Below are 22,852 nucleotides of genomic sequence, written 5' to 3' on the forward strand. Positions count from 1 at the left end.
TCAGGGAACCTTGATGATTTGCATTGAGTTATTTTCTGTCTCGCTAAAACGTTTCGCTGATCATAATTTGTCAATGCTTTTCAGCGTCAGATCACGGCATAATCTGCTGTGGCTTAGACGTGGCTCAGTAATCAACCTTGATGAGGAATCACCAAATTGCGCAACATCACGTGATATGATTCCATTTCAAAGCGGCTCTTCGTGATTCTCTCAAGATCCATGAGAAAGCGGAGGTCAAGAAGAAAAAACCATATAAACACATCCAAACCTCAACAGCGCCAAGATCACTCACATCAACTGCCGAAACTAAATCGACATTCATCTCACCGCATCTCAAACTCTCCTCAAAAACTCTGCCGATCAGTGTAGATCAATACCAGCAGAAAAACAAAAATGGTGCATCATATCACTTCAAACGAGGAGCTCCAAAAGCTCCTCTCATCAACAACATACGTCGCCGTCGACTTCTTCGCAGACTGGTGTCCACCCTGCAAAGCCATCGCACCCGTCTACGAGCAACTCGCCACCAAGCACAGCGTTGACAATGTCCTTGCCTTTGCAAAAGTCAACGTAGACCACGTCCAGGACGCAGCGCGCCAGTACGGCATAACAGCCATGCCTACGTTTCTGTTCTTCAAGGAGGGAAAACAAGTCGCTGTCAACGGCCAGGTTGAGATCAAGGGTGCTGATCCGAGGAGTCTGGGGGCTGCTGCTGAGAAGTTGGGGGGACTAGCGCAGAAGAGGATTTCTGGCGCGTAGGAGGTTTCGGGGATTTTACTCCTGGGGAGGGGATCGGCCCGTGGCATGTGCCTGGTTTGGAATTATTCTTTGGTCTTGCTTTGTTTAGCGTGTTGGCAGGAATGCGGCCTCTTGTGGAGGGGAAAAGTTAAGCTGGGACGATGCTTCGAGTATGGCTAGTGACGAGCCAAGGGAATAAGAAGATATCTGTTTCCGGATATGATTGAGTTCATGTGAAACGCGACTATAGCACCATTTCGGTCATGTTGACTCAATGACTTTGAGAAGAATCAATAGAGGAATGCTATGAATCAATGTATGACGATGAATTATTATGCGCTGGTCGCTATTGTTTCAAGTTTAACCGTGATATTGCGATCGTCATGTCAAAACTCGGGGATCAGCATCAATGCCACACGCAATGACAATTGACAGCGGTTAGTGACCCAATAGTATCCACAAAGTACAGCCAAGTGTCTTTTAACCTTGCAACTCGTAAAGATCAACAATAATTCGCAGGGTCTTCCAAGGGTACGACTTAGTGACAGAATTGTGTGATTTGACTGAGATTTTCTAGTTAGCATTCAGGGTAGGGAACTTGTGAGACTTAACTCAACATCGCTCAACTTTGTTAGCGATCATAAAAGGCTCCATGACGAAGCCACGATTTGAGAGTTTTTTAAGTAATTGATTGAGATTTAATTATTCGGTAGGAAGAACTGTTCACTTTGAGTTTCCATTGATCGATGATGAGGAAGTTCTAGGCGATGCTTTTGACTTTGCCTAGATTACGGCGTAGGTTCTAGAAACATCTGTTGAGAGGAACGACAGGTCCGGGTGAACTATGCATTGAAGGATGGTAGGCTATGTAGTCAAGTGAATTTTCGGCGTCGGCTTCTAGCGTATCTAAGATCTATTGGCTGGCCGTATATTCATCTAGGACGATGTAGAAGAATTCCTGCTTTCGTACGTTCAATCCCTGCAAATTTGAGCCCCCCATTCCATCGTCTGAATCAGCTTTGTTTGCACCTTCGAACTCGTTGCTTGAGGAAAGAGATTCACAGAGGTCTGGCAAGACATAAGAATGATAATATTGCGATTGATCAAGGCAAGTTATGGTTCAACGTTCGAGATAGTAAGGAATCGTTGCCTTCCTGCAGTCGTAACCGTTGAAGAATCTTGTCCAATGTTTGCGAGACTCGTTGAAAGTTTGCGATATCACTTTCAGAAGGTGCAGACATAGTTCTGGGCTCTAAAGGCTCACAAATGAACGGTTATCCAGCCTTTTCCGGAGCGAAATCGCGAGGGTAGCAAACTAAGTGTGTGTTTTCCCTATACTAAAGCCGTTAGCAACGAGCGCGCCTGTCACGTTCTGGTGGACGTCGAAGGTGTTGACAAGCTGTGATAGCATCAAACTGAAGTTTTAAGATGACACAGATGGAAGGGCTGAGAGCGCAGTATTGAGATGATCATTTTGTGTATTGACATCAACTTCGGGGACTCCATTACTGCCTAGCGACTCACCACTCGGGCCAACTTCACCTTCGGTGTTACCGACAGGCCTAGAGCAGAGTCCGCCGGAGTTGCCGACGTGTCGGTCTCATCTTGGTGATTTGGCCGTTGGCACTGTAATTCTAGACGGTTTTGAGACTTTTCTCGGGCCCTTCATGTAAAGGCGGCGGGGTGTTCTTGCATTTGATGGCGCGGAATTGATTGAGGATCGCATCCTGAGAGTTGCAAAGATCAATGCTGATAGTATCTGGCCGTTTTGGGATGAAGTTGGTATGGGAATGAGCAGATATGGTTCAGAAGTGGACGGGTGACTACCTCTATGTGAATAGAGTCAGTCACTGTGTCACTCGTTGAAGGGTATCCTGAGAGATATTCCTTGCCTCGGGAAGTGAAGGGGACAGTTTGAGAAGAGAAGAGCAAAGCGTTTCACGTGAGGATTGGCACATTGTGAGCATTATTTACAATGAAATGAAGGGCTAAGAAAGCTTCAAGGCCATGGTTACATGAGTAGGCACTGAGAGCAGGGGGGGTCCAAGTTTCTGAAGCAGGCTGGGTACCGCGTCTGCCGACTTGGCCGTGGTCGCAGGGAGCAAAGTGAATGGATAGGCAACTAGGATGAAGATGAGTAGGTTCAGAACATGTTCCCTGACACTGCAGACGAGCTGCACTGTTGCGAGTTAAACTGTCCACATGTGCCATCCAGCAACACGCTCACAGACGACGCCAAGTTACGCGTCGAAGCCAACCAGTCGTGGGAACAGCTGAATGACTTAGCTCTCAGCTGGCAGCCCTGATGAATACGTTGCCACCGCCGACCGTTTGTATGAACATTTGAACTGGGCTCTTTTCCTCTTAACTGGACTCACTTTCCATCTTACGGTGTTCATCTCAGCCACTGGAACAGAGGCCTTGGTGCCGTTCATGGCCCGCCTTATTCACCTGTCTGAACTCAAGCCTGTCCCTTCGCTCGCTGAAGAAGGTTGGCACTGGCACTGGCAATAGTCTCGTGGTATCTATTTTCCATTACCATCGTAACAGTGGCAGTGACGGTGAGTACTCACTCTCCACAACATCTATTTACCTCAGCAACCGCACCTATTTCTATCTTCATCTTCCATCCCTCTCCCAACCTCTCTTCTTCCTCTTCTACACTCAACATCACCAAGGTCCTTCAAGGCGGAACTTTAGATACCGCTACCATACCGAACAGGAACTCACTGTCCATTGCTCATCAACCTGTTACAGAGTTGACCCTGTTTTCTATCCCTTCACCCGCACTATTTCGTGTCTCATATCTCGATAAACCTCCACAGAGCAAAGGATCAACTACAAGACCTCCATTCTCTCGAGAAAGTCAACCTTGAGATTGACAACTTTGACCTATCACTCATCTCAACTCTGCAGTACACAAGGTACTAGCACGCCGACGTAAGAACACACACCCCACCCTGCTTTGTCAATGTCTATACTGACCGTGAAGCAACAGAGAATGTCGTCTTTCCCTTTCAACGATCTCCCCACGGAGATGCGAAAGAAGGTCGTCCTTCACGCTCTTCCGACCGTCATTGTTCCGTTTCGTTACTGGTACTCCGCCATCGATCGGATTCATGATAACTATGAGGAGCAAACCTTCAAGAACATCCAAGGCTCCAGCCCGGGCATCGCTGCACTCTCGGACCAGGTCCGATGCCTCAAGGCCATCGAACGCGGCAATGGGATTCCTGTCATGTCATGCATCGGTGGTGTCCCCTTTCGCATGGACCCAGTGCACGACACCTTTAAGGCCATGGATATGCGTCTTCCTGCCCTTCGTGCCTCTGCGGCTTGGAACCCTCAGAAAGTCGAGGGTTATCATCGATATGCTCTCCCACTGGAGAATATCCTCAGCGTATCACGCACAACTTACCTTCCACGAGGTCAAGCTCGTAAGTAGGCCCCATAAGCTTTGACAGAGAATACTCTATGCTAACAGATTTAGCTCCCGATGACGATGGGTCTGATGTTGCAGGGCCATCTACTGCCCCTGTAGCACCAGTGACCCCGACGTACTACAACATCCAGTTGGAGAAAGATATGCCCATCTTTTCTCGCCTCCCCAAGGTCAAGAATGTCTCTCTTATCGTCGAGAATGTTGGTCGTGAATGGCACATCGATGGTTTCCAGATGTATGGCCCTGACATCGTCGGTCCCCGACTCCACGGGAATAGCTGGGGTGCTCGTCGCGTCGGTGAACATTCCACTGAAGCCGAGCAGTACTTCCGCAGCCGTGGCATTCGTGCAGACGCCGGAATTCTATGGGACTTCCCCAACAATTGGGACTACCTTAGTGCTCCTGAGGACCGCTCAACATTCTCAACTGCAGACGCGCGATTCTCTGCACCCAACATCGGCTTCTACGGGTATAGCCGAGGGAACATCTCCCTCGGCGGAAACTGGGCCGGTTTCCGGTTCTGGGATGCCAGTAAGACAGTTGAGTTTAGCCCCCTGTCTTGGCCGGAGGTAGAACCTCTCATCGAAGAGTATTATTCGGTTGAAGAACGTGGCTACCATACGAGTCACCCTGGGTTTGTCGCCCGTGTCTGGATCATTCGCTTGAACAAGGATGTTGAGCAGACGGAGCAGCCTCACCACCACTGGATTGAGGTCAAAGAGCCTGGCTTTGGCGATCCGGAGTGGGTGGAGCAGATTGCCGCGACGTGGAAGATGACGCGCGACATGCTTTCTCGTGTTCGTGGCGTTTCCAGCATTGAACAGGACGATGAGCGCAACGTTGCCATTGGAAACTACTGTTTCCAAATGGAGCCTGTCCTGTAGAGATGATGATGGCGATGAGGTACTAGGAATGCAACCTCTGGGAGGCTTGCCCAGGTTCAGCGTTGCACAGAGAAGACACTTGGGAACAGGCAAATATGAGTAGATTTTGAGGTGAAATCTTTCAGGACATCAAGCTTTGGTAAAGTTAGCTTTGGTAGAGAAGATAATGAAGACCTGTTTCCCTTAACCCCAGATCCTCTTGAATTAAGTTGACTCCTCTCTCTGTACCCCTTAGAGCCATAACTATAGCGATCTCTGCGTCCGTCCTATAGCAAGACAGAGAAATACCCAGCAGCCTTGCAATTCAGCCCTGTATTCCAAATTAAGCATACTTCAAACCAGCTCGTGTTGGGCCGTAGGTAGAAGTATACCCTGCTCAATAACAGGGTTTATTATTCTTCCTCGTGTTCCGGTGATTACTAGATACGGCGACTTGTTACAGCAGTCCTCCCAAGAGAAATCTTCTTGCATTTTCGTCCATTTCATACCTACAAACAGTTCGCCGAGTGATGCCGTTAGCCATCTGCATTGTTTAATTGCACGATACTAGTTTCTTGTCGAGTTTTCGCTCAAGACCACGAATACCTTCTCCAATTCTGAGCAAGAAGTCTTGGCTTTGTTGGTTCGACGAGTAATATCCTTGATATCGACACAGCCTTGAATCCTTCATGCAGGATAGTGGCACGACATCCCTGCAGCCATGTCTGCCTGCGCTTAGGCTGATTCTCTTAGCATGAACGTATATAATAAGCAGCCAGCCCATTGTTTCAATTTCATTTAAGCTCACCCAGAATATGCTAAGTAGGTGGGATTTATACGACTTCTCAGAAAATGACTGAAACCTTCATAACGACTTTTCCAACTACTCCAAATCCGACATGGACTTTGCCACGCTTCACGCCGCCGCCGGAATGTCTTGACACGAAGAGCATATGGAACATGGAGACACAATGCTATTCTGGAACGGCACAGGGGCTATACAGAACAACGCGGACGTGTAACTACCTCTGGCTCGGATATACTGATTACCCTCATACTACCGGTGGCCTTGGTCTTGGATTGAATGGCTTTTGCGGTCCAGGTTGGAACCATCCAGCGACGGAGTGTCCTGTAGGATATACTCCTGCTCATACCGTCGACTACACACCTGATGCGACTACTTCACGGGAGATACTGTGTTGCCTGACGTCCGTAGACCGTCGTGATTATGTCTGTGCAGGAGGCTGATTGATTCATAGAGCATACGATTTTGAATGGAAAAGACCGACTCTGACTGATCAAAGCGGCAGCTCTGCAACGCCGTACGATAAATTCTGCGTTGCATCCAACCTGAAACCATCGGGTACTTCACCCTTGACTCTAACAGCCTTCGATCTCTCATCCGCAAGTTCTCTACAAACAGACATCCGAGTCTCAACGACGATAGAATTCGACCAAGAACAAGACATCCTCCTTGCATCAGCAGTCACCATATCGTATCAGATAAACCCAGGTGGAACGATTTGTGTTCCCGACTGTGATGATCCTTATACAGGTGGACCTTGGCCACGGCCTGCACAAACAGTTACTCCAGCTCCCGAGACACCAAGAAACGACTCGGGTTTAAAGGGATTAGAGAAACTTGTCTGGGTAGGAGTTGCGTTTGGGATTGTAGTTGGGTTAGGGATTTTCGCTTGTATAGGATGTCGTATACATCGTAGTAGGAAGAGGAAGAGGATGGTTGCTACGTCGGAACCCCAAGGGCACGGAGGAGAAGTACAGGATCATAATACAATAGCCATGGAAGTATCGAAAGGGAAAAAGGCAGACTAATTTCTTAATCTTAATCGTAATTAAGTAACTTGGCAATAGCAGATTTGCAAGTATCAATGCCAAAGTTATAGACGGAGAAAATGAAAGCTCAGAGAAGAAAGGAGACCAAGAAACTTATTCTGGATGCTCAAAGATTGATCCATGCACCGCAGAGCTTATAATCACCACACATAACTTACTTGTAACTATGCACCGCCTCCATTGAAACACCTCAACGAGGAAACTTGTCGATCCTATCAGGCCCAAGCGATGCCATGCCCACCTATCTCAGTCCGTAGTAAAGCCACAAATTAATGAACAAGTCTACTATTTCAACCACGGAATCCCGAGAAACCATTAAAAGAACCGTAATCTATTGTATGACGATTACATCCAAGGTATTCCCAGTGGAATGTGGTGGCGCAGCCTCGTTGAAGATCGGGGCTGTGCTGACAATTTGATGAGTGGACACGGCCATTTTTCACCGAAGGACCCTGTAGCAGCAGGGTTGCAGTCAACTATCACAGCTTCTTATTGGGCAATTGGACTCACGCGCTCAATGTTATCACATTTACTAACCCAGCTTGAGAGAGGTTTTTGAAGATTTTGGCTTACTTTACTTACCCTTTACAGTGGCTAGGCTGCATGCGCCGTGAAGGAATGCTTGGTTAGTAAGAATGCAGCATCAATATATCCAGATCGTCAATTATTAAGTTAATCGGTGTCAGAACAGAAACATAACATGTTGCATTCCCGTCTTATTAAAGACTGATCACCTCTATTATATCAGAAATTCCGCTGCAAAATCTCATGACCATTCTCGCACCTAATATTTTATCTCAAGCTCATCAATATGGAAAACAACCCCCGTGAGACATACGGTCGCTCTTCGATCAACCGAATCAATTCATCTTTGCAGAATCCCTGTAAAGAAAATAACCGACAGACATTTAGCGAGCCTTTCAGTCCTACAGGTCTGCTCGGGGAAAGATATGATCTGCTCAAACAGCAAATGGAGGCTAGTTCGCGGATAGCCGAGCAACACGACAGTCCATTCACAAGGGGACTTCTGGGATCTCTCGCCGAGCCCAATACACGGGGCTACCGCGCTTCATACGATGGCACTAGAGTTGGAGGCGATTTAACTAGAGTGGCGTCAACAGCGAGCTCTTCGAATCGTTTCGGACCAAGAAGAACACCAAGTGTATCCTCTGTCAGAACAGACTCCATCTATTGCGCTCAATCTGGTGTTACACCACCTCCCCTGTTGGATATAACGTCGTCACTTCCCCAACGACGACCATCAAGGCGAGATCGGAACTGTCAAGGTGTCAGATCACCAACTGTTCAACCACTACTGAGTTTGCCCGAGATATCGACCAACCAGTGGAACAACTCTCATCCACCAGCGCTCGGTCGAAGTCATTCAGTTGCTGTTCGGTCTTCAAGTGGCTCTTGGGGCCCTTCACGAAGCAGATCCGGCTCACATCCAACATCAGAGCTCTCGACACTCGGTCGCCGTGTCTCCACAGCTACTGCTCCAGCTCGACCTGAAACCTGGTATCAAGGTGATAGGACCGAGCCGAAGCGTCGAGGGATGTTACGGAGTTGCTGAGTCCCGTACCAGCGTTCTGTTGTTAGAAGGACAACAACAATTTCACAATAACGTTCAATTGTGATACGACGTATAAGAAAAAATTATATTATTAATTATAAGTTAAACTGAGCTTTATGCGCCATAATCAATCTCGTTTTTCCTTCCATTTGTGTCTAAACCCACCTACGCCCCTTACAAGTTATCCACCACAGAGTAAGGGCCTTCAGAAGCCACAAAACTACACAAGAGAAGACATAAGGGCAAGGCCAGAAAGAAAAACGCAGCTGCGAACCAAGGATATCAGAATAGAGGAAAGGGATTGATTTGAGCAAGGGGAAGAAAGTGATGGCAATGGTGATAAAGTCTTCTCGGCAATAGGAAATGTGCTTGCGTTTGTGTTTGCGTGAAGCATCTTAGAGGTTTACCTCCATCAAATAAAACTGTTCCTTACCTGAAAATTTAATAAAAGTCATAAGTGACCAGGAATTTCACAACAAATGCCTCACAAACCGTGGGACCCCAAGAACTTTATTCCTAGTGATGGTGATGATGCGTAAGCCACTTCTTAAAGCGGTGAGCCATTCTTTCCAAAAACCTATGCGACTTCTTTTCCGTTTCTTCGTCTTCAGAGGTCATGCATTCTTCAGATGATTCATAGTCAGAGTTCGTTGCCTCTTGCATTAACCATTCGATAAGACGCTCATTGACTTCGTCGAGGAAATTGGAAGATATCGCATGTGGGTTGTTTCCTGAAGGAGTTTGGCATTCTTCAGAAGGAGCAGGCATTTTCACTGGTCTGACTTTGTCGCAATCTAATAGCTGTTTTTCTTGGCCTTGGTGTCTTTGTGAGTTGAGCTGGGCTGGGTCGGATCGGCGTGAGTTAGGATCAGAACGTGGTAATAAAGAGACAAGTTACCGTCTTTATTCCCACCAGAGTTGATTTTTAGTTATGAAAATTCTGGTTAGCTGTTCAGCTGTATATTAGTGAACACTATGCTCAAGTTCTTTGTCAAAATTGACTTTTCCAGCATTTTGATTGCTCTTGTTCAGGGGGCCGAGAACCCAAGGGACGTTGTTCCCTTCAGATCACAGGATTTCGGCCTCAAAGCCCCGAAGTAAGCCCCGAATGGGCTGGGTCAGTCAGAGTGGCGACTCGGGTGCATATCCATCGCTGTAGATGGTGCCTCCGCTCGGTTTGCAGTTTCTAGCTTCGTCAGCATATTGGCCAACTAGATAATTTCAAAATCAGGATATGCTCTCGGTCATTGACGGTGAGCTGTAAAATATCACATTTTCAACCGACGAAGACACTTGAAGGTGAAAGTTAGTATATTTATAAGATGAGAGCATTGTATGAGCTGATCGGATGTCCTTGTCCTTGTCGAATTCGCTGATATCATCTCCGAAATCAGAAATGATAACACCGAATTCGGGTTTGAGGACTAGCGAGCGACCAGTCGCGAGTCAGATCCGCTGAACCAACCTGGATTTCGTCCTCCAGGGACCACGTTGCACAACGGTGACCGTGCAAGCCTTCTTTATTGAACACTCAGAGAGGACACACAGCTCACAGGTCGTTATCCTTATCCCTCCAAAAGCACTCTTGGGTAAGGTGTGCGATGAACTTCTCCTTGAAGCCTTGAAGCCTCAAAGTCCTAATTAATTGACTTTTTGGGAATTCTACTCTACCATAGCTCACAGAGTAATATTTTCGGTGGCGTATTCGACCTATAATCGTACCAGGTGATATCATTGATTGATCTGTCAAAGTTTATGGTACACCGGCAAGGAATCTCGATCATTGACATTGGAGAAAAACATTTCCAATGGAGGACTCTTTCGGTATAGTGTATTGTGGTCCTGTCGGTGTCGGACGTTGGAGTAGATATGCTTTTAATCAAGGCTCGCCGTCAATATAGCCGGAGCAAACTCACAATGGACCGATCTTCCTTACCATGACTATTCTCTCACAGTTCCTAGGGCGAAGTTTTTATGACCTAAACCATTTTTTAGATCTTCAAAGTTGATGTCAAGTATCTAAATGGTCTCGGCGACCGAGAATTTGCTATATTTGGCAGTAGTGCCGTTGATTTCGGCCGTCAGTGGAGGACAGTGCGTCGAGGTTACCACTCTGCGAACTGAAAATAAAACAACGTCTCTTTAAAGGTTAGCAGAGTGACTGTAGCTAATATCTAATGTGCTATTTCGACTTGAGTCTGGCTGAGGGCTGACGTGCCTTAACTCGCAGAGTGACTCCGGTCTCGAAGCATCTTTCCCAAAACCCAATATCCAGGCATCTGAAAGGACATCTGTAATATTGTGACCGTTGTGGCAAGCATTCCAGGGTAAGAGGTCTAAGCTTCGTTAGTGGGGTCAGATGGATGTCTGTGGTAACAGACATAAAGGGACGGATTCCCCTGAGGACTTAAGTTCTTCATGCTTCTTTTCATATGTAATTTTTACTCTTTTTCCTTCGTATTTGATACCATTGAACTGATCGTTTAATTCTCTATCTTATGACGAAGACCCTGTCTCAATTGAACCTAACTGGCAGTCTACACTTAGCTTGCAGTTGAGAAGTGTTGGAAGATATCGTCTTGTGCAGTCTTTTCTTTGTTGTTGCTCTTCACCTTCAAAATATCACTTCACAACCCCAAGACTTTCTCAATGACCGAGGCTTCTCTGAACTCAGCACTGTCTCTGTTGAACTTCGGTCCAAGCTTGAGTGCGAGATGAGGCTTTGAGATCATGACTCTGGGAACCGAGCCACCTTGGAAAGGCCCCCTTATCCCGAATGACTCCAACCTCCAGTCTACCCGCTAAAGGTAGTCCCGATAGCGGTCCGGTGACGTCTGCCTTCACCTTCATCACTGGTCTGCAGTCACCGAAGCTCTTCACCTTGACCACTATCAATCACGTGACCCCCTTCTGCCTATAAAAGCGGCTCCCTCAACCACAACTTGCTCTTCTTCTCATCTCAATTCATCTATCACTGGCTGGCAGGGTAGACCTTAGCATCTTCCCTCGCCCCGCGTCATTAAAACTGCACTATCACCTTACAATCAACCAGTAGGTCAACCTAACATTTTTCCTCCCTCTCATTTCATTCAACTTAACAAACGCTCAGTACCACTCGCAGTTATCCAGTGCATATACCCTTTCTCTCGACGATCTCTTTCTTCTTCTTTCATCCACTCAACTTTCATTCATCTTCACCATGGACTCTGATCCTGGTGCAAACCATTCTGAGGCCACTTCGGAACCAGAATCTGCGCTTCCCTCAATCGCGGATCTTTCTACAAGTTCAAGTGGCCAGAAACGTAGCGCATCCCCGACCAGCAGTGAGCCGTCAAAACGTGCAAAGACTGACGGGGATTCCACGGGACCAAGCGGTGACAACCAGCAGCAGGAGAACGGGAATGATGCATCTGAAGTCGATATAGCCTGCCAAGCTGAAGAGATCGCAGAGGTCATTAACTCTGTCAACAGCGACTCGGAAGATTCCCCTAGAATCCCTCTTCCGTATGGGTTCCCACCTATTTCCCCCGTTGAGATGCAGGAACTTAGGGAGTGGCTAGCAAGTCATGCCAACGTCAAAACCGACAATCAGGTTGCCAGTGGTATCCATGCACAACTCCTGAAGTCGATGGAACCAAGGCAGCAAGGCCTGGAAGCAATTTGTCGCATGGTAGGCGTTGATACCAATGGTATTGATTGGAAGACCGGCATTCACATTCCGGCGGTGATGGAACACGGGTTGAAAGCAAGACCTCATCAAATTGCTGGTACGTTTCATGCACTATCGAATCTCTCAACTTGAGACTCATCGCTAACATTGTCTGTTCCAGGTGCCAACTGGATTTCGACCACTCTCGAATCACCTCTTCGCGCTGCGCTACTAGCGGATGAGTGTGGTACTGGCAAAACAGTTCAGATTGGCCTTGCGCTGGCCATCCACTATTATAGAATCAAGGCAGAAGTTGAAGCTGGGACGTTCAGACCTCGTGATGAAAAGCGGTGGTTCAAGCCGAGTATCATCTTTTGTCCACCGGAGCTCGCCTATCAGAGCTTTCGAGAATGGTCATATTGGTTCCCGAATTTCTTTGACATCCGTATCTGTCATCGCACAGAATCCCAGACTGCTGATGAGTTTATTAAATGTCATATCATGGATCAAAAGGATGGTCTGCAGTCGTGGGTCGATGATAGTGCAGCGTTGCATGATGACATCGAGGTGAGTGACAAATCTACACTTTGACCTTTTCGCTAACACAAGTCGGTCAGACCCTTCGCAGAATCGTGATCATTCCTTATCATACGGCCGTGAGCCGCATGATCTCCCACGAAAAGAGTGAAGTTGCAAGCCAGGCGCGAGTGCAACTACGTCTAACACCGAAGCGAAAGAGAAACAACAAGGTCGAAAAAGAAGAGATCGAGTTCGCAATTAAGGGTCAAAGCTACAACTGGGTCGTTTGTGATGACGTATACGCCATTCGGGGACCTCGTCCCAAAACACACCAGTTGATCAACCAGTTGGAACATGAAGCGATACTGGTAACTTCAGCGACACCACTCCTCAACCACCAAGAAGACATGTAGGGTTATGTCACCTTGCTGTGGCGACGACAGTGGCCGTTCGTTTTCGGCCCTGACTGCACTGGTATCCGCGCACGGCTGTATTTCAACAAGAAAGCTTGGCAGGCTCTACAAGACGGCAGGCAGTATAAGGGCCTCACTATGGATCACATTATCCAATCGAGACGTTCAATTGGCCCGTTGACCTCCCGCGACCAAACCATGAGGGACGAGTACGCCACGTATATCCAGGAGAAGAAGGGTCCCTTGTTCCTGATGAATCCCGACCTCTTTCAGAGGTTCTGCGAAGAAATCAAGTTCGAAAAGCCTGAGATTGCACGAGAGGCCATTCGACCTCTGCTGGAACTGTTCTGTCTTCGTCGTGGAATGTTGACCCCTGCGACCATGCCTGACGGAACAACCGTGGTGCCAGGCGACGCTATCCCCCAGATGAACATCAGAACCGTCAATCTTCAGCCCTATGACGACGAGGATAAGGATGATTTGTACAAGATCGTGAAAAACCACTACGCCTTTCTGTTTAACGACTCTCACGACGTCGACAAGCAGATTGGACACGGTACTGTCGACAAAGCCAAGAATACGTGGCCGAATCCGACCATCGTTCGAACGCTTGCTTTATCGACTACCAACATCGAATTCTACCCTCTTACGCAGAAACCCGATGGGGATAGGAAAAAAGCCCCCCTCAATTCGGAACTAGGCCAGAAGGTGATGAAGAACCGACCTTGCTTAGACAGATTGAAGTCCTTCAGCCTCTCCGGAGCGAGGACAGCCACTATCGATACTGGTGATTCCGAGGAGATCGAGAAGATCTTGGAGAAAGATGGGGTTGGTGGATTACTATTGTATCTCAATGAGATACGGGGAAATCATGATGTCGAATTCCCTGAGACTCGCGAAGACATCCTCAAAACATTCTGTTCACGAAGTCCCAAGCTTTGTTGGACCATCAATCGCGTTCTCGAGCTGAAGGAACAAGGAAATCGCGTGCTGGTTTTTGTGGACCATCCTCTGACTTCACTGTAAGTTTTATTGTATCTTGCGGTATCAAGCTATTGTAACTAACAATTCGATAGGATCCTGACGGCCTTGCTTACTAGCCTCTGCGTGGAGACTCTTAACATCAGAAGCACACACGATGTTGACCAACGTGCCTACATGGTTCGTCAGTTCAATGATCCAGAAAACCGAGTCGACGCACTGGTTGTCTCCTTTCAACTAGATGGATTCGGCCTAAACCTCCAAGGAGCCTGCCATCATGGCATCGTCATGGAATATCCCAAAAACCTCCCTACTATGCTTCATGGCTTCGGCCGACTTTGGAGAATGGGGCAGGAACATGAAGTCCACTGGGATGTTCTCTACCTAGAGAATTCATTTGATGGCTGGGTTGAAACGTGGATGGCGTCGAGATATGCCGACATCCTTGCAGCAGAGGGAGAAATCCCAGACGCGATTGAGGGAGAGCACCGGGTGATGTGCGGATTTGAACTCATCAAACAGTACCTCGGGCAAGACAGCAATCGATACCCCAGAACTCGGGTGACTTGGTCCGAACAAGATCACCCCCTGGTGGCTCGAGAGGGTCACTTCTACTCTGCGCTGGCGAAATATCTCATGCAGAATCCGTTGCATATGGATAAGATTCACATCAGGCCCCTGAGCCTTATTGCCCGTCGCTGGAGTCCGGAGCAAGGAGATTTGACTCTAGACATGATCGAGGGGAGATCGCCCATTTTAGCGGACGGAGTTGTCTTGGATTCGCGGAATCCTCACACACCTGGCTACGTAGCGGCTGGCCTTTCGCGGAACGATGCACAAGCTAGGGAACAGCAGTCGAACTTGAGGGTCGATCGTTTCCGATTGAACATGGAACGGAAGCGACGTCTTTGAAGTGGAGGAACATCGGGGCATGAATAGCAATTTCTGGTATGAAGTTGCATGGAACGATGGAACTTGTCATTTTCATCACGGACCCTCGGAAATAGTACTCTGGAAACATAAGTCCAAAGGGGGGTAGTCGCGACATGGTGAATCTGGGGTTTTCTGGGCTGATGGCTGTAGCATAACAGCTCATGTATCAAACTGTTGAGATTAGCTCAAATTCTTGACATTCCAGGTGGTTACACATCATTGCGAACAATCCTCTCTTGAACTTGGCCACCCTGTAGCCACCACTGGAAGGTAGCCAATGACAGTAGCGCAATTTCACAATTCTGCAGTGGATTTAGCGCATCAGCCTAGCTACCCCCCGCTATCATCTCTTGCCCCATGTCATTCACCCCAGATTCAATTCCACCTCTTCCAACATCACAGCCACAGTCGCTCCGCATCCTGTAACCATGAAGCGAGTAAAATGCTGTACCGCTTGTCGCCGACGACACAGAAAGTGCGTCACTCAGCCTGGGGCATCTCAATGCGGTACTTGTCTTGAGTCAGGGCAGGAATGCCGGTTTGAGAATGACATTCGGTTCAAGCACACTCATTCAGAGGTTCAGAAGGAATCTGGACGGAAGTGGGCCAAGGTCCCTCGGAAGAGTAAGTTACCACCGAGCTCTCTCGTTAAGATTTTTAATCAAATATTGTAGTTTCTTTCACGACACCTCGTGGAATTGATGGCAAAGTGTCTGAGGAATCGGATACGAGGCTGGAGGCGAGTGAGTCGGCGACGCAGCCAATATCTGAAGGAATGATGGAGATATCGATAGATGATCCTTTGCACTCCCAGCCTGAACCTGCGCCTTTGGACCAGTCACTCAATTATTGGGAATCGCCGTCAAACTTCATCACCGACGCTTCGGTTGATCAAACCATGATCCCGCCATATCAACCGGACCACTCAGAGAGTTCATCGCTACCCAGAGCATCTATCCCGTACATTCTCGGTTCCGACACGTCTTCTCACCATATACCCGCCCAAGATTTAATAGTTCAAGGTCATAGTCAAGATCCCTTCGAGTTGACGGAACGAGAAGCCTTTCTTTTCATGACCTACATCCACAGACTCGCACCTCTTGTAAGAATTCCCATCTCAAATAATGTCGAAATCTAACCCTTGGAGTCTGATGCTTGTGATGATGCCCGCCATTTCGCCCTCGAAGTCCCCCGTCTGGCACTCCATCAGCCCATGATAATGAACGGTCTCCTCGCGCTCGCAAGCCGCTACGACTCTCGCTGCACTAATAGTTCCGACGACATGGAAAGCACATTTTACCATAACAAGTGCATAAAGCTCCTTATCAAAGCTTTCGCTCAACCGCCCGAGACCTGGGACTCAACGCTCCTCACAGCCGTTGTTATTGCGCGGTTGTACGAGGAGAACGACAATGAGACGGATTCCTACTATCACCATCTTAGTGGAACGCAGAACCTATTGAATCACGAAGTGATTGCTAGGTTTGTCATGCAAGGTGGGTTGGCTGAAGCGGCGAGCTGGGTTCACCTTCGGCAAGCTATCTATGTCTACGTTGTTCGAAGGGAACCTCTTGAGATTTGTCTCGAGAACTTTGAGAGGTCGACCGTCTTTAGAAGATGTGATGACTCAGCGTATGCGAACAGGGCAGTGTATAACTTCGCCAAGCTCATGAGGCTATTTCTGCCAATCGATAGCCCCGATGGCAATCTTGATAAGTGGGAAGTAGTCGAGAGGGAGATCGAGGAATGGTATGAGGCCAGACCGGTTTCATTCAAGCCCATATTTCACAAAGCGGCGGATGTCTCGAGTGATACTCCATTTCCAGTCATTTGCTTCGCTGCGTCAGTGCCTGGTGAGTACCCGTTTGCCTTGGCCATTGCGGCTTGCTGACAATTTGGAGTTGTGGCGATGCAGCATTACTACGCAGCCAAGGCTGTTTTGTGTTTGCGAGACAGCAGAGAGAAAACAGACAACCATAGCAGACAAGAGTTTGAGGTGCTTCAAACTACTGTTCTTGTTAGAAAATGCTAACGGATTGCTAGACCAAGATATCCTCCTATCTCTGCATGCTGATGGGTCTTGCTTTGTCAAATTCTCATGTGGCAAACGCATTCTATCTGCCTGCACATATGCTTTCACTTTGTACGTTTGCCCCACGGTTCAAATCTGAGAATGATTGCTGACGCGAGTTTGTTTGTAGGTGGATACTGTATAAAAAATCCCTGTGTGCGGGCTCATACCATACGGTATCTCGAGAAGGTTGATGACATGATCAAATGGAAGACAAAGGCACTGATTGGGACGTTGAAGAAGGAGTGGGATGATCGGGACTATTGAGGCTTTAGTCTGTTAATTAGATGTACATTATCTCACTATAATGACACAAGACCAGGCCAAGTTACACATCAAGATCGTAGAGGATGAAAGTCAACTATGTTTGCCTGTTCACTTTCCGCCGGCTATCCTCGCCTATCCACTAAGAAGTATCATAACCTTCCATACCTAAGCTGTGACCTGGTTACGTGCCTATCGTCCGTCCTACGTAAACGACAATCACAACTGTTGCTTGTATCCGTCGTTTACATAATTGTACAAGACAACGCCATCGTCAATCGCCGGAAGCTTGAGATTAACGTGATCCATGGTCAGTGCCTGCCCAGGCCTCCAGCTCCTGGCGATCCGAGCCATGGTGCTTTTCTTGAACTTGGCGGCAGCTGAAGCGTTTTCCCTGAGAAACTTGGCAACGGCAAAGTAGAAAAGGCCTATGAATGTTAGGTGAAATCCCATGGTGGAGCGAGATTATTAACTTGCCTTCAAGCTTGATCTCTTGAGTCTCCATGTAGATCCAGTGAACACGATTCCTCGGGTACCGACTCACAGCATGGCCCATCGCAAGGGCGACCTCGTAGAAAGCGAGAATGCCTCTCAGGTCACCCGTGATTTCGGGATACACAGCTGGATTACGAGCTATTCTCGACACCGCCTTGCGTGCCATAGCAAGATCGCGTACCATGTCGAGTGTTTCTCGAACGTAATAGCTAGTCCACTCGGCCGCTTGCGTCCGACTGATGCTGTACAGGCCACGGGTAGCTAGGATGTAGTCCTCCAGGTCTTCGGCAATCTCAAGAAAAATACCGTGGCGGCTGGCGCCATAGAATCTGGGCCCTGGAGCCTTGAGTGTTGCAAATGTCGTGATGACCACGTCGGTAGGGTGGTTGGCGTCGTTAAAATTAAAGATGATATTACGACACTCAGGCCTTGCCCAGATGGTGGCAACTTCATGGGAGTTCAGTCCGTGGGCGCGCATCTTTTCGTTCAATTTACTGCCCACCTATGAGTATTTTGCTTTATGAGATGCTTCCTGGCCCTACTTACGTTGCGGTCGAGTTCTCCCTGACGTAGATCAACACTCGCTTTCCCTGGGCTTTCAGCTCAGAGACCAAATTTACAGCCTGTTTCATCTTCTCAGCGAGAAAGAACTCATCTATTTCGATGAGAGGCTGCAGGGTCTCTGACAGATTCGGATCATGAGGGCGTGGCTCCATGACGGCGTGTGTATGAAGAAGCGAATATAATTCTCGCGTTGAAGTTCTTCAGTGATCTCAAGGAGTGAAGGTGTTGTTCAAGCTAATTAGAGCGATAAATAGAAAGGAAGGTTGAATTTATAGTCAAATACCATGTTGCACAGGGGATAAACGATAGTGGTGACGTAAAACGTTGAAAAGAGCAAACGGATAATGAATCTACAGTAACTGGTTGACATTGCAAGCAGTGGCAGGCACAAACGCTAGCAAAATCGAGACAATCAGTGTGCAGTGAAGAAGATGATCAGATGAGGTTTGACCGAAAGTAATTCAATACCTGCGAATATTTTAAGCGTGCTCAAACATCAACCGGAGCGACCTAGGTCCATCCATGGCAAGCAGACGCTGATCGGTGCAGGTAATAGTCGTTTTCCACAAACGACATGTTTGGCACCCAACGCTCTCTGTCACATCCACCAGAGATCAAACACATTAATGCCTAGCATTTCTACGTGCTGGCAATATGATTCCGCATCAGTTCCAAGAGATTGCACCGGTGCTTGGGGATCCTATTGTAGCCCACGCTTTTTCTCAAAACCAAACGAATATAAGTACTGGAACTACACATTTCTTCTCATTCGGCAAGGGTTTCTATGACACCAAGATCTCAGTCTTCATGCGGTCCAAGACAAAGCGACACTCGACGTATTCCCACCCTCGATCGACTCCTCACACTCGCGAATTTCCACATATTTCGGGTCTTTCTCGTACTCCTTCAGCTCAGAGATCAACCCAAACTCATACCAATCATAATTGACCTTATCCCCAAAGTTCCCACGACACTCCGTCCCATTCCCCCCAGGAAGACCCCACTCCTTAGCCCTCACCCGCTGACCCACGGGTTCAGTCGAATTCTTATAGCCGTAGTTGCAGAGACTCAAGTAGTGACTATTGCACACCGACACGTAGCAGCGTTTACTTTCTACGGTTAGGGAGTTGGGGCTGAAGGCTATGCTGAAGTCGTCGACGGCGTTTTGGAGATCTTGGTTCGTTGCGCCAGAGCTCTTGTCGCAGGTCCATCCTTTGTCTTTGCCGAGGCTTATCATCGTAAGGACGCCTGAGAGTGTGTCGAGAAGGAACTTCTGTTTGGTCTGTGGTTAGCGCTGCGTTGGTGCTTGGTTTGTAGCTTGCTTCTTACCATCTTGAGTTCGGCTTGGATAAGTGGCGGGTGTTAGAGGACTTTTCCCAGTAAATGTAATGAGATTATGGGAAATGGGAATTAATAGCTTGAGAAGAAAGACAGAGACATATTTATACCCGTGGTACTATGACTCGGCCAGTTAATAACTTCTGTGCTTAAGGGATAAGAACTATAATAGGACTTTCTTTGGAGGTCTTGATTTGATCCGTCCCGTTTACAAACTATAAGGTTTTATCACAGACCACTCAAGTCTTCAAGTCGAAAAGAATCGCTGTCTTGAAACCTATTACTACGGCCCTCCAGCGAAACCCTCCTAGGGCCGTTAACTTTGTGTGAACCTTATCAATACCTCAGCAAGATACCTAGACAAAGATGCATCAAAAATTCCTTTTCGACCCAACTACACCATTTGCTATGCTGTGAAGCGAGTGCATACTTTTCAGTAGTAAAGGCCACCATCCTACGAAATAGAGGAAGTGATGACGCGATGGGTCTAATGGTTATCATCTCCAGTGTGATATTAAACTGTAGTTTTTCCTCCCCTGATACCTCTTGTATGAGTGTCTAAGTTCAACGTCCATATAAGTTTTGTGTACGAATCATGCGCTCCCTGATAATGTGGCATTCAGAGTTCCCTACTCACCCTTATCCGAGACAGGCCAAACAAGGTTAATCACATACCAGCGATGATCGCCTTCATATCGCATCGATTCTCTGATTCTACGAAACAAAGACAATCAATCAGGAAGTCATCCTGTCGCTGACTCAGCGCCCTTTGTTTCTATTTAAGCGTTTGTCCTTCGTCCTTATAATTTACATTTTCATCAACGTCTTAAGAGCAAGCATAAAGCTCTTGAAATATTACACCCATCTCATTCTCGTCTTATCTGAACCTCGTCCAAGCTAAGGCGTCTTGACTACGTCTAATTCTCGCGATGAACTCCTCACCTTATAAGTGGACAGCAACGCAAGCACTTGAGTTGCTCAAGAATGATACCATCTCGGTGGAAGAATATGCCCAATCGCTCCTAGATCGTATCCAGGATAGAGATCGCATTGTAAAAGCATGGGCGCATCTAGGTAAGCTCCTTTAAAGGAATGGATGCGATCTGCCAAAATATTGCTGACTTAGAACAAGATCTGCTGAGCCAAGCCCGACTTCTTGACAAAGTTCCCGTTGAGCAGAGAGGACCTTTGCACGGTTTAGCTATAGGAATTCAGGATATCATGGACACTAAAGGTATGACGCGTGTATCGCGCCTGATAACATAGCTCACTCTTGTTAGACATGCCTACACAGTATGGCTCTCCCATCGACGAAGGATACCAGCCGGACGCCGACTCACATGCTGTTGCGACTCTTCGAGCTGCTGGTGCACTTATCTTCGGTACGTCAACACATCAAAGTCCCCCTCAGTCTCGGCTCACAAACTGGTGGTAGTGTCATTCGCCCAGCTTCTTATACTAAGATCTTCACTATGAAAGCGACCTTTAACGCTATTTCGACAAAAATTCACAAGCCCTGTGCGCCGAGCTTCGACACCATCGGTTTCTTTGCACGTAGTATTGAAGATCTGCAGCTGCTGGCAGACGTCTTTGATCTGAAGGACGATGAGCCTCCGAAAGATACATCCCTGGATCAAATTTCTGTCGCTGTGATCAAAACTCCATTCTGGTCCTCACAAGGGCTTGGGACACTATGCAGCATGTACAATTCTATCGACATCCTCAAGAGAAACAATGTCAAAGTCGAAGAAGTCTCCTTCCCGCCAGAGGTTGCTGATCCCGAAGTGCTCATAAGATTGCGAGACGTCATCATTCAGGGTGAAGCACGCGTGTCATTTCTACCAGAGTATCACCTTAACAAAGCAAAACTGGCGTACGAAATCCGTGATATTATCGAAAAGAGATCGAATATCACCCGGAAAGAACTGAGAGATGCGTATGATGAGTACTCAAAGATGAGAACTATCATCAACGATCTAGGCAAAAATTACGATATTATCCTTGCGCGCAGTGCCGTAAACGATGCACCGGTTGGTCTTGACGACATGGGAAGCCCCATCTTCAATACCCTTTGGATAGTAAGTCTTTTCCCACTTCATCATTATCTCTTTGTTCCACCCGGCCAACTGTGTGAAGGGCTTTCATATGCCAGTCATCAACATACCAGCGTTTTTCGGGGCATGGGGTATGCCCATCGGCGTATCACTCATCGCTCCCAGATTCCACGACCAGCAGTTGTTGCGGAGGAGTAAGGTCATCAGCGAGATACTCATGGCAGATGTTGAAGAAAGAGCCAGAGCCTTTTTTCCATGACGGATGTCTCTGACTGGTATATTTAATGCTATTTAACATCATCTTTATATTCCATTTGTTGTTATGTTGATAGTTTCAAGGAATTAGCCTCCATTCACTGTGAACGGGGCTTTTAATGATTCCCATGATATGACGATACCAAGTGACTCTATTAAGGCAACCACCGCTCCTTGGTCCAAATAGGATATCTTCTGTTATCTACGGAAATATACCAAAGCTCTTCTTCTACGTATATAGAAAAGACTATATATAAGCCTATTATAAAGAATATATTCAAAGTTAATTTAAACTTTATTATAATTAATTCTATAACCTTTAATTTTCACATTTTTTATTAAATATAAAATGCCTTACCGGAGCTGTATCTCCTGGATGATCTTGTAATTAATCTGCTTATATAAAAAGAGAAAAGAGACAATATGGAGAGCCAATCGGCTCCATACACGAGGCTAGTCAAAGCCACCTTCTCCTACGACCCCGCGGTTATGTCATATGTAAGACGAGGGTTTCTACAAACTCACTAATCACGCCATACCTGTGATTTAGAGTTTAATAGCTACCCATCGAGTTATTTACCATGGCCGTGATCCTTGCCCTTGACAGGTTCTGGTGCAGCTTTGAAACAACTTCCCCCGAACTCCCTCCTCCCCCGTTCCAAATCGTGCTAGCAATACAAGCCGCAATACGTGTATATCAATTCAAACCCCTCGATCCGCTGGTTAGACCCATCAACAGGTAACTAAGCCTCTAAGCTTTATACCATGGCAAGTTCAGTATGCAGTTACAATTCAAGCTACGCCTCGCCGCTCGGCTTCGGTGTTCTTCTAAGTCTCGACCATTCT

The 22,852-nt window shown here is 47.3% G+C and overlaps 9 protein-coding genes across 9 annotated transcripts; 7 read left to right on the forward strand and 2 right to left on the reverse strand.

Annotated features, from left to right (window-relative positions):
- The first annotated feature begins 3 nt into the window (after positions 1 to 3).
- BKA55DRAFT_573943 (thioredoxin-like protein) lies at positions 4 to 1,073 on the forward strand. The gene has a single exon (XM_046193253.1). It carries the CDS (start codon positions 394 to 396, stop codon positions 757 to 759), a length of 366 nt encoding a protein of 121 aa, XP_046047677.1. The 5' UTR covers positions 4 to 393; the 3' UTR covers positions 760 to 1,073.
- A 2,702-nt stretch (positions 1,074 to 3,775) lies between these two features.
- BKA55DRAFT_516478 (uncharacterized protein) lies at positions 3,776 to 5,064 on the forward strand (the record flags this gene model as incomplete). Its single annotated transcript, XM_046188091.1, has 2 exons — positions 3,776 to 4,175; positions 4,229 to 5,064. The coding sequence occupies 2 exons, from the start codon at positions 3,776 to 3,778 to the stop codon at positions 5,062 to 5,064; spliced, it is 1,236 nt and encodes a 411-aa protein (XP_046047678.1).
- Positions 5,065 to 5,852: 788 nt separating this feature from the next.
- Positions 5,853 to 7,030, forward strand: BKA55DRAFT_677343 (uncharacterized protein). The gene is made up of 2 exons (XM_046198111.1): positions 5,853 to 6,251; positions 6,303 to 7,030. Exons 1-2 carry the CDS (start codon positions 5,896 to 5,898, stop codon positions 6,874 to 6,876), a joined length of 930 nt encoding a protein of 309 aa, XP_046047679.1. The 5' UTR covers positions 5,853 to 5,895; the 3' UTR covers positions 6,877 to 7,030.
- A 678-nt stretch (positions 7,031 to 7,708) lies between these two features.
- Positions 7,709 to 8,470, forward strand: BKA55DRAFT_595572 (uncharacterized protein; the record flags this gene model as incomplete). The annotated part of the gene is made up of 1 exon (XM_046195825.1): positions 7,709 to 8,470. The coding sequence occupies one exon, from the start codon at positions 7,709 to 7,711 to the stop codon at positions 8,468 to 8,470; it is 762 nt and encodes a 253-aa protein (XP_046047680.1).
- Positions 8,471 to 11,669: 3,199 nt separating this feature from the next.
- BKA55DRAFT_704372 (P-loop containing nucleoside triphosphate hydrolase protein) lies at positions 11,670 to 15,170 on the forward strand (the record flags this gene model as incomplete). Its single annotated transcript, XM_046200640.1, has 5 exons — positions 11,670 to 12,237; positions 12,301 to 12,686; positions 12,737 to 13,006; positions 13,082 to 14,073; positions 14,128 to 15,170. 5 exons carry the CDS (start codon positions 11,670 to 11,672, stop codon positions 14,942 to 14,944), a joined length of 3,033 nt encoding a protein of 1,010 aa, XP_046047681.1. The 3' UTR covers positions 14,945 to 15,170.
- Positions 15,171 to 15,338: 168 nt separating this feature from the next.
- On the forward strand, positions 15,339 to 17,370 carry BKA55DRAFT_573951 (uncharacterized protein). The gene is made up of 6 exons (XM_046193254.1): positions 15,339 to 15,589; positions 15,640 to 16,067; positions 16,113 to 16,818; positions 16,867 to 16,961; positions 17,009 to 17,108; positions 17,167 to 17,370. The coding sequence occupies exons 1-6, from the start codon at positions 15,394 to 15,396 to the stop codon at positions 17,301 to 17,303; spliced, it is 1,662 nt and encodes a 553-aa protein (XP_046047682.1). The 5' UTR covers positions 15,339 to 15,393; the 3' UTR covers positions 17,304 to 17,370.
- A 149-nt stretch (positions 17,371 to 17,519) lies between these two features.
- Positions 17,520 to 18,511, reverse strand: BKA55DRAFT_692260 (uncharacterized protein; the record flags this gene model as incomplete). Its single annotated transcript, XM_046199756.1, has 3 exons — positions 17,520 to 17,728; positions 17,841 to 18,289; positions 18,342 to 18,511. 3 exons carry the CDS (start codon positions 18,509 to 18,511, stop codon positions 17,520 to 17,522), a joined length of 828 nt encoding a protein of 275 aa, XP_046047683.1.
- Positions 18,512 to 19,164: 653 nt separating this feature from the next.
- BKA55DRAFT_541360 (uncharacterized protein) lies at positions 19,165 to 19,596 on the reverse strand (the record flags this gene model as incomplete). The annotated part of the gene is made up of 1 exon (XM_046190372.1): positions 19,165 to 19,596. One exon carries the CDS (start codon positions 19,594 to 19,596, stop codon positions 19,165 to 19,167), a length of 432 nt encoding a protein of 143 aa, XP_046047684.1.
- A 1,030-nt stretch (positions 19,597 to 20,626) lies between these two features.
- On the forward strand, positions 20,627 to 22,010 carry BKA55DRAFT_595575 (amidase signature domain-containing protein; the record flags this gene model as incomplete). Its single annotated transcript, XM_046195826.1, has 5 exons — positions 20,627 to 20,771; positions 20,830 to 20,931; positions 20,978 to 21,079; positions 21,147 to 21,775; positions 21,834 to 22,010. 5 exons carry the CDS (start codon positions 20,627 to 20,629, stop codon positions 22,008 to 22,010), a joined length of 1,155 nt encoding a protein of 384 aa, XP_046047685.1.
- Between the last annotated feature and the right edge of the window lie 842 nt (positions 22,011 to 22,852).

Source organism: Fusarium redolens (assembly GCF_020744475.1).
Source record: "Fusarium redolens strain MPI-CAGE-AT-0023 chromosome Unknown BKA55scaffold_11, whole genome shotgun sequence".
Classification (NCBI taxonomy): domain Eukaryota; kingdom Fungi; phylum Ascomycota; class Sordariomycetes; order Hypocreales; family Nectriaceae; genus Fusarium; species Fusarium redolens.